The sequence below is a fragment of the Sinohyriopsis cumingii genome, chromosome 4 (assembly GCF_028554795.1).
Source record: "Sinohyriopsis cumingii isolate HCF-2022 chromosome 4, ASM2855479v2, whole genome shotgun sequence".
Classification (NCBI taxonomy): Eukaryota; Metazoa; Mollusca; class Bivalvia; order Unionida; family Unionidae; genus Sinohyriopsis; species Sinohyriopsis cumingii.
This window is the reverse complement of record NC_142964.1, coordinates 116745042-116755192: the sequence shown is the minus strand read 5'-3', so window position 1 is coordinate 116755192 and position 10151 is coordinate 116745042. Positions and strand designations below refer to the sequence as shown.

The window sequence follows — 10151 nt, the reverse complement described above, 5'->3', positions numbered from 1 at the left end:
CCACAATATAACCTAAGGGCTCATAGTGATTCCGGGGCCCCGAGTGGCCGAGTGGTCTAAAGCGCTCTTCGTTACGGATCACTGCCATCTCACCTCTGTCCGCGGCGGTTCGAGTCTAAGATTCAGCCAATGTGGGCATGTGAGAAAGCTTGCCAGTAGCTTCTCGTGGGTCGGTGGTTCTTTCCGGGGTTTTCCGGGTTCTTCCTCCGCCATTAATACTGGCCGCCATGTATAGCCTATCGTGCTGAAAAATGGCGTTAAACCCCACAACAACAACAACAACATAGTGATTCCAGTATGCCCCTATAGTACCCCATATATATTGTTCCGATCTGGCGCTTTCGCGTATCCTTCCGGTTCGTGTTGTGTCGGATCGGTTAATTTTGCCTTGCACAGCGCCTACATGACCATGATTACTTGAACATGCAATCCCATTGTTGCTTTTATATCGCTCTGCGCCATAAACTGTATAAAGAAAGCGGATAGGAACTTGTCATTGTTTGGTTGTATTATAAATTGAACAAAACTATTACGTGCGGTGGCAGAAAGAACACAAAGTTGACTTTTTCATAAAGACAAAATGCAGATTAAATTATAATTCAGGTGATATCTACGAAGGTATGAAAGGAACTCGACAAAATATTACACCTAAATGCATCATTTGTTCTTAACACCATAACACATATATTTATGTTTTTTTAGGTCTACACAACATAAATAGCAGAGGGTCATACTATTTACCGGAACAAATTGGAATAAGCTGGAACACAGGAGCATACCTGAGCAAAAATAGATAATACAGGAATAAAGGTTAAAACACAAATTATTGTTTGGCCAAACTGTTCATTTTCTTGTGTTTGAATAAAAACACAGTCTTTTAAAATAATCAGATTCATATTTTATTGCTTAGCATGTCAGGATCGACAGGCAAAACAAAAAGATGAATATTTTAAGAACTGTACAATCAACTTGGTGATAAAATAAAAGGAATACAAATAAAAGCTACTAGGCTATTACTGGTTTCGCATGGAAACAGTAAAAAAAAAAAATAGCAGATTGGATTACTTGGATTAAAAGAATGATTTGCCTAATGACTGACACCACTCGCAGAGAAGCGAGCTGTCACATTGAGATTAAGAGATTCTAATGCAAGTATTCAAGTACCTATTTTTAGGTCTTAATTCACTGTCAGTGTCATTACACCAGTCTGTGTAACCTTCAGTATGTTTTTGACATTTTGTCATGCAATCTGATTAAAATCATATCTCTGCTGTCCTATGTGAAATAGTACAGTGGAGATCTAACATGAATCAGGTTGACTGTTCATGTTCATTTGTTCACTGTCATTTTTCTTTGACCAAATTTTTTCCCTCTACTCTTAGGTGCTACAGTTGTAGTTTTTGTATGAATCTGCAGAACTTTGCAGATTGTTTTTCATGTTCATTATTTGTTTTGGCTGCCCACGTGGCTTTAGATATCAGGAAATATCTCCTACTGTCAGTTAGTCTGTACTGTCTGATACTTATGAGTCCTTCATAGGCCTTTAAACTGATCATGTCATATATAAAGTCCACCAAACGTCTTGATTTCCAGTCTCTTTTTTCAATATATGGTTGACAGATTCAGTTATTGTTTGACCATTATTTTTTTTCAATATATCACGCTCAACAGGGTTCATTTACCGTGGATTTAATTTGATCTTTGAGAATTTGATCAAAATATTTTCACAATTTATCAGAAACTTGTGTTCATTTTTTTGCTGTTTCTTTCGTCATAACGTTGACAGATGTTGTCATCAGCATTTACAAGTCCATAGTCTCCAAAGAACTTATTTAGAATCCTATCTCTCTCTGTCTTTTTGACTGCATCATACTAGTTTCATTTTGTCATAAATGATGAGTAAATAAAACATGAGTGGCATATAGAAATGTATATTTTATGGCCTTCATCGTTACTTTTTTTGTCGTCACTTCTGATCACAAAGTCAGTCGTCTCAGCACCAATTAGTTTAACTTTTTAAAGATGGAGAATAAAATGCATAAGATTCAAAGTCACTGTTGTCGTGAATAAAAATCAGGCCAGTAAATAATGGAACTTAGCCTGTGTCCATCCTAGTCATGGTCAGCTGCTTATAATGAGTCACAGTCAGGTGCATGAGGCATTGATTGAATGTTTTGTCTACACCAATGTCCTGAACAGCAAAGATTTTTTAAAGTCTGGCAGTTTTTCATCAGTGTACAAAATAATATAGGGTGATTTACCTGAATTATTTACCACAGATTGCATAAAGGGATGGTTTCTGTTTACTTGGTATTCAGTTTCTGTTACAATATCTGCAATAGTTCTTATGTTACCACTGATATGTTGTGTTTTCTTTTTATCTCTGTATTTTTTGTCTATAATTTGTTTGATACTTTTCAGCCCACTTAACTATGATCACTTTATTTTCAGTTTTTGAAAAACAGTGCTAAGTTTATTTGCTGGAAGGAATTCATACATGTTGCCCGTTACAGTTGTAGGGGTTAGTATGTATCGTCACAGTTGTGTTTATAGTTTGCATGGGAGCTAGACATGAAAATTTACCGATATATTGATGTAGAGACATACTGCCATCAGGAGTTAGCCATATAACTCATTTCTTATAGTTGGCATCAAGTTTCAGAGTAGTGTAGTACCTTTTAAAGATTAATGTATTGTCAAAAGATGGTTGTTCAGGAAGAGGGACATGTTCTTTTTTAATAATTTTTACATTTTCCCCATTTCTGAGAAATATTTTCTTCAGGCTCCCAAATCTGGTAAAAAATCAGGTAATGGGTGGTAGGTGAGGTACATTTTGACTCCCAGTCATCTGGAAAATTACCTTTGTATTTGTTTGATTTCTTTGGTTACATGGGCAGCTTCATTTCTTACCAAAAGTAAACATTTTCTTTCAGGCTGTTAGGTAAAGATATCAGTTTTGGATTAAATTGCCTTAATACTTCTTTGTGGTTTGTTATAATTAACAAATATGTCAGAAAACAATAAATTAATGAGTATTTATGACTATTTATCTATTTTGTAACAGTAATTTTGGTTTGTTCTGGAAATTTTAGTTTGTTCCTGTAAATAGTTGGATCATAAATAGCAAGGTGTACATCTTACATTGTAGGACTACATAGCAGACTATAGATGTTTTTTTGTGTGTGACATAATGAGATGCTATTTGTTGTCTACATTACAAGGACTTTCTCCATCGATGCCTGTTGCCAGGATAATGTGACTGGGTGGGACATCATGCTACATGTCTGTGGCATGATGCCCCAGTGCTAGACATCACTATAAACTGCCACACTGCAGACATTATAGTGATATGACTGAAAAATTGTTAAAGCTATGTTAAAAACACCAAATCACACACACACACCATTGATGCTGTGAATGATTCAGTCTTTATCACTTAGATGAATCCCGATTTTAAAAGACAATTCAAGTCTATATATTTAATCTTCAAGATGGAATTGAAAATTAAGGTCCTAAAGTTGATGACTCCATGAAGCAGAAAGACTGAGTTTTCATCTCTGCCAAATCAGATCACTTGAAAATACCCAAATGTAAGAAATGTCTTATACCAGCATGATACGGCCTGGCCTTATACCTGCATGATAGGGCCTGGGCTTATACATGCATGATAGGGCCTGGGCTTATACATGCATGATAGGGCCTGGGCTTAATTTAGAATTCAGAAACGATGTATTGTATCTTGCCATGTACATTCTTTTTTTATTGCCATCCTACAGTTCATACATTGGATCACAAAGTTTCATTATAGTCTTGTGAATTATCATTTAAAGCTGTACCATTGTCACTTTTTGCCGATTATGCCGATACCGCATATAGCCAATTAATTAAATTGCCAATACCGATTATGAGACCAATTATTTCATTATTATTTGTTTTATAACAATGACTAGTTCAGAAACATAAACCTGTTAGTGTAAAGGTATTTTGCCATGTGAGTTATAACAAGGTTGTTTATGCGGCAAGTGAATTTGAACTTCTATACAAAAACAAACAGAAACCAGATAAGAAGTACATTGCAATTTATAGAAAACGACGATCACACAAGCATAAAACTTTAAAAACTTGAAAACTAACACTGATAAAACTTATGGTTTGCCAATTCAAGATATAAATGAATGAAAATGTATTAAGCTAGTCTTTTAACTTATGTTCAGTGATGCAGGTCACCATTACTAGATTTCAATAAATAACTACAAAAATGCTAAAAACAATAGCCTAATAATGATTAAAATTAATAATACGCAGTCTTTAAGACTAAAGTTAGGCATCACTGTATGCTGGACCACCTCAGATGCAGGAGGTTGCAGGTTCGAACCAAGGCAGTCATAACAAAGACGTGACAATGGTACTAACAGCTGCCTTGCTAGGCGCTCAACATTAGGAGGTTAGTGTTAGGACTGGTAGGCCTAGTGTCAGGATAATGTAACTAGGTGGGACATCATGCTACATGTCTGTGGCATGATGCCCCAGTGCTAGACATCACTATAAACTGCCAAACTTCAGACATCATAGCGATATGACTGCAAAATTGGTAAAGCTCTGTTAAAAAACCTAATCACACACACAGTCACTAAAAAAATCAGAATAAATCTGGCCTGCGCCACTAAACAGCTGCTCATTCGGAACGCTTTAAGCTGGTGCAGACAAATACCATCTAGCTAATTTGGCTAAGTAGGGGAACTGAAACCTGTGAGTGTTTCACCAGCCGTATGTCTTCTTCTTGTGGCAACAGAGGGCTGGCCAGATACAATTCAAGCATCATGTCAGTGGCTTCATCCAAGTTGTTTCGTTGCTGGTATGGACAGGTTCATCACAGGCCACAGAAAACAAATCCTGGAGATGCGGCGTTGATGGTCCAGTGGTGTTTGTTTCAGTTTCAGTTTTTCTTTCTTTAGTCGGGGGTTCCTCCTGCTTGTTAGCTAATGCAAATATGATGCATTCTTTGGATCTGGTCAGAAGTATTCTTCTCTGAATAGGTGATGTTAGAATCGTGGATCCAAGATGGTGGCCAAGACAAGCTTCTTGTTGCTGGCAATGTCAGCAAAGCGTGTGTTCAGTGACGTCAACATATCACGGTGCATTGTCTGAATACCTTGACTTGCTTCATGCTCTCGAGCCAGCAACATTCGGAGCATTTTCAGCATAGGAAGAATGATGGATACTGATGTTTGGCTATCACTTACTTCCTTGGTAATGTCTGCGAATGGGCCTAACATGTCCACAATATTGTTTATCAAGACCAGCTGTTAGGCTAAGCAGGTCACAGAGAGTAGCATAAGCCCCCAAGACTTGTTTTTGTTCATATAACGAAACCAACATATTGCATGTAGAATTTTAGCATGTCTGGACATCCTGGACAAGTTTCTTATGGCAACGCCAAATTTTTCCTGCTGCTTTTTGAGCTGCTGTTGTGCCAGGATGGAGTGCCGGAACTTGCTGACTGTGGATTGCGAAATCACCAAAACATCTTTGACAGCTCATTGCGACAGAATGCCATCACTGACAATGAGCTGCAGTATGTGTGCAAAACAGCTGATGCTGTCGATTTCAGCCAGATGCATTGCTTTAACCATGTTTGCACCTCCGTCACACCGAAGAACATGGATCTGAGTTTTGGGAATGTTGTATTCCTTGCATAATCTGTCCAGTTTGATCGCCAAATATTCTCCTGTGTGTGATTCTTCGAGAGGCATTGCTGCTAAAATTACCTGTTTTCGCTGAAAGTCTTTTGTCAGCCAGTGTGCCGTAAGAGTCAACAAGGCTATGCCGATGGACGGGTCTGACCATGCATCTGAGGTCAAACAAAGGTCAGATTGGGCAGAAACTAAATCACGCACCTTGCTTTGTATCGCTTTATGCATGTCAGGTATCAAAGATGTGGGAAAGTACTTCTGTCTTGGAATTTTATAGCGCGGTTCTGCCTTGGCCATCAGACGTCAAAATCAAATGTCTTCAACAACAGAACATGGTTGCACATCTACTGCCATGAGCTCTGCAATAGCTTTGTACCAGTTAATAGCTCTCGGGTCGTCAGATGCAAATGGCTGCTTCTGGTTCAGCATGGCATCAATAGTTAGAGTACGAGAAGTTAACTGTGCAGCATCCTTTTCTTTTTTATCTGCTAGAAACAGGCCATTTTCAACGATGTGCATGCAGCACAAGTGCTGGACAAGATTTAATGTCGTATAGTTTTTAGAATCCTTTCCACCTCTGGAAATGCATGCTTTGCAAAGTGTACAATTTGCTTTGGACTCATCAACTGCATTTACTTTGAAGTAATTCCAGACCAAACTTGAGTGTTTTGGGTTCGATATTATGCATAATCTTGGTAGTATATTTAATACTGTACAATTGCCAGTCATTATTAATAATCCAGTTGATTCGCGTCTTGAAACAATGCTTTAAATCAAATAAGATACTACTAAGTTGTCCATGTGGCTGGATGGATGCATGCACCAAGCTGCAAGTTGCGTGCTGTAGCAGCTCAGCATCTGGGTTATCCAGGGGTAACGTTGCTGGCACTGACAGGACAATATAAGTGCTGCATAATATTTGTATGTCAGCATTCAGCTGCTTCAGTGTCCAATCGCTATTCATTGATTAGCAGCATTGCTGTACTGGCTAAAGAACAGATTAACTATAGTGAGTCATAGTTTCCTAGTACAGTGTAGTTAGAAATTTCGCTAGCTATCTAATCTGCCTAGCTATCTGCTAATGTGTATGCTTGAAGTTCAACAGCCACATGAGGTCTTATTGGCTGGTTGGCTGCTGTGATTGGGATGAGTGCATAAATGGTATTGATAATTTTTATGTGCAGACAAAAAGCGGTAGTTTACAGCAAGTGTGTTAAAAAGTATTTACTTTTAAGAATATATAGTCTTTCACTTAACCCCCAAAACAAATGTTTTTTGTCCTTAATTTTCACTATTTAATTCTGATTTCAAATTCAAGCTATGTCAAGATGAATGTTATGATTGAATTTATATTTGGAAATTTGTTTACATCTGCACCAATTATTTCTGCCAATACCGATTATACTGATTGTTCTATTAATCGGTCCGATTATGAGTATGGCCAATTAATCAGTACAGCTTTATTATCTTTGAACTGAGAAAGCTGTATACCGGTAATGCAATTTTAGCTTTTTAAGATTTGATTTTACGGTAAAGTTTGCGACAGCAGAATTTTCAGTTTTGTAAACTTAATAAAGTTGTTTGATGCAGAAGAAATTTCTGTTTTACAGTCGTGTTCGGTATAGAAGAATGTTCTCAGATTTTAAGATAGTGAACAACCTTTATCATAAAGTAAAATATATTCCCTAATCTGTTTTGTTTAAGTTCAGATCAGCTTTGACATCTGAAGACTTGTACCTTGTATAGCAGTAATGTACATCTGAGGTGATAATGTCAGTCAACTATGCAGAGGGCCTGTCTCCCTATGAACACAAAGGAAAATGTGGTCATCCTGAAAAATTTGACACTCCAGAGGAGCTAGAAGAAAAAATTAAGGAGTTCTCCAGGTTGGTTTTGCAGAGCAGACACATGGTTGTTATCACAGGGGCTGGAGTCAGTACCTCTGCTGGAATACCAGACTTCAGGGGGCCTAATGGTAAAGTAACTGTTTGTTGTCTGTCACCGCTTTGTTATCTGGGGCTGTTTTTATGCATTCTTTGCAAAAGCAGAAAGGGGCATATTGCTTTGCTTTTGTTTGTGCATCTTTTATTCCGTACAGTCATCCTGAATCTATTTAATGCTGTAGATGGTTGTGTTTCATTTAGTTTGATATATTTTGTTGGTGTTATAATCCATTTGATTCCAGTCATTACCTAGTTGTCTAATTTTATCAAACTCCATTTGTATCATTAAACTGGAATCATTTTCTGTGTAATTGCTATTGGCATTCATAACCTGTCAAAATGTTTTAGATTTTTGTTTCCTTTGTTATTTTATTTTTTGCAGAGCAGTTTGTGCCATCAGTCTCTGTAGGTAGCTCTGTTGGTAGAGCGTTAAACTTGAAATTCAAACGTTGCAGGTTTGGTAACAGCACAGTTTGGCTGCTTCAATGTGTCCTTGGGAAAGGCACGTTTCCTCAGCATGATACAGGCAATAATGTCTTAAAAGTGTTGTTAAAACCAACAAAACAAAAAAAAAACACCTTAATAATTCAACTCCACTCGTATCTTTTTGTGCCAAGGTCAGTAGTTTAGGTCAGTGCATGTTGTATCAACATTTCTGTAGGAAAGGATTATTTAAAAATGGAAAAGATAGTTAAAACAGACAATAACAAAACTTAGTTTTAATTAAAAGCTGATATAGTTAAATTCAGATCTTATGATTTGCATATACAAATTAATACAATAAAAATATTGCTCATAAAGGAATAGAAGACATTTTGGCTAAGTACAGATTGCTGCAGAGATCCAGTTACCCTTGATTCCACCTTTATACTACCAGTAGTACACAACCAGTTCATGACATGGGTGTCTTGTCCTCATTTCAGATCAGTTCAAGGTGAATGTTGGTACAAAATAGTACGTATATACAAAATAATAAAATAACAAGATTGATGCAGTGTAGGAGAGAAAATTCCTTCCTAGGCAGGTTGATGTTATATACTTATGAACTTGCTTACCCCTCAGATAAATTGAGCTTGTGTGAAAAACCAGAAAACAAGTAGTTTATACTGATGGTAAGGTTGTACACATTTTACTATGTAATTCATGTAAACAGCATGGAATAGCATGGAGTCAGCAGACATGTGATTACTAATGACCTGTGAAAATGTCCTTGGTAATTAACCATTGTAAAGTACTGAGAATTGTTCAGAATTACACAATTACTTTGCATCATTAAATAAACAAATAAGGATAAACACATTAATTTAGTTAATAATATATTAGTTTTAAAGTATATATAAAAAAATTGATTGCAGAAATTTAAAAAAAATGTCACGAGCATAAAGGTATTTAAATTTTAAATATAATTGTAAAGTTTAGACTAATTTTTCTTTTGATATCAAAATCATAAATATGTTTCTCCTCTTGCCATTATTTGTAAATTGTAAAGAATGAAACTTAGGAATGGGATATATAAATACACATTGTAAATACATCTGTGGCTTAAGCTCAGAAGAAGTACATGTATCCTCAGGAAAGACTATCATGTATTAATATAACACAACTAAGTAAGCTGTGCAAAACTGCATGAAAATGAAAAACTACATATTTCTGCATTTATCATTTGTATGCATGCTAATAAAACACAATATACAAACACAGTGTGACCCCGCTGTAGCACGCTCCGTTATAACATGAATTTAGATATGACACGGTCGTTGTGTGGCTCCCAAAATTTCATATACATGTATTTTTCTTGTACATAAAAAAAAGAATCTTAAAAGTACGCAAAAAACCCCCAAAAATGTTTATTTTCATTTTGGGGAAGAAATCACATATGAATAATAAAAGATGATCGTGGCATAGCTCCTAAAAGTTTATATGTATTTTTCTTGTACATGAAAAAATCACGCAAGGCTTCACCAATGTCGCAAATTGCATTTTATTTTCCTTATTGGCAGCAAAATATACCATCTGCCGATTTTTTTATTTTTTTTTGGCAATATTGTTGGCTATTTCAACTTGTATATACAACCATTGGTTTGGAGTGGAGAATTTCAGAGTCCTATTAAAGGAAGCTGCAAACGTGATATAAAATGCACTGAAATATATTGTTACATAAACAATTTCTTTGTCCATATTGACAAACCATCTTAACAGGGCATTGTTATATAATAATCTGCTTATGTTGACATCTAACATGAGTAGTGTATGTTATGAGATATCCACTCTTTTGTTGTTGGCATTTCTGTTAGCAGAGATCAGTCGGACGAGGCATTATCTTATAATCTATTTTTCATCAGATTTTTGGCTGCTTGCTAATAATTAATATATTTACATAGACTGACTTTTGTATTTGGGTGGTAAGTAAAATTCCTTGTCTTTTCACTCAGAATTAAATCTTTCAGAACACTCACATTTTCTGTAGTAATCCCTGTCATCAGACCAGAACACCTGCGTCTGTATTGACCGTTGC

General features: G+C 36.3%; 1 protein-coding gene across 5 annotated transcripts in view; it reads left to right on the top strand.

Moving 5' to 3' along the window:
• Window positions 1-422: 422 nt before the first annotated feature.
• Window positions 423-10151, top strand: part of LOC149801953 (NAD-dependent protein deacylase sirtuin-6-like) — a 30165-nt gene continuing 20436 nt past the window's right edge. The window contains exons 1-3 of one of the 5 annotated variants that reach the window (XM_089956351.1): window positions 423-603; window positions 703-810; window positions 7403-7668. In XM_089956351.1, the coding sequence (XP_089812477.1) occupies window positions 7464-7668 (205 nt within the window). In that variant the 5' untranslated portion in view covers window positions 423-603; window positions 703-810; window positions 7403-7463. Of the gene's footprint in view, window positions 619-702; window positions 811-7397; window positions 7669-10151 lie in introns of all 5 variants that reach the window. The other 4 variants (XM_089956349.1, XM_089956350.1, XM_089956348.1 and 1 more) reach the window with 4 other exon arrangements.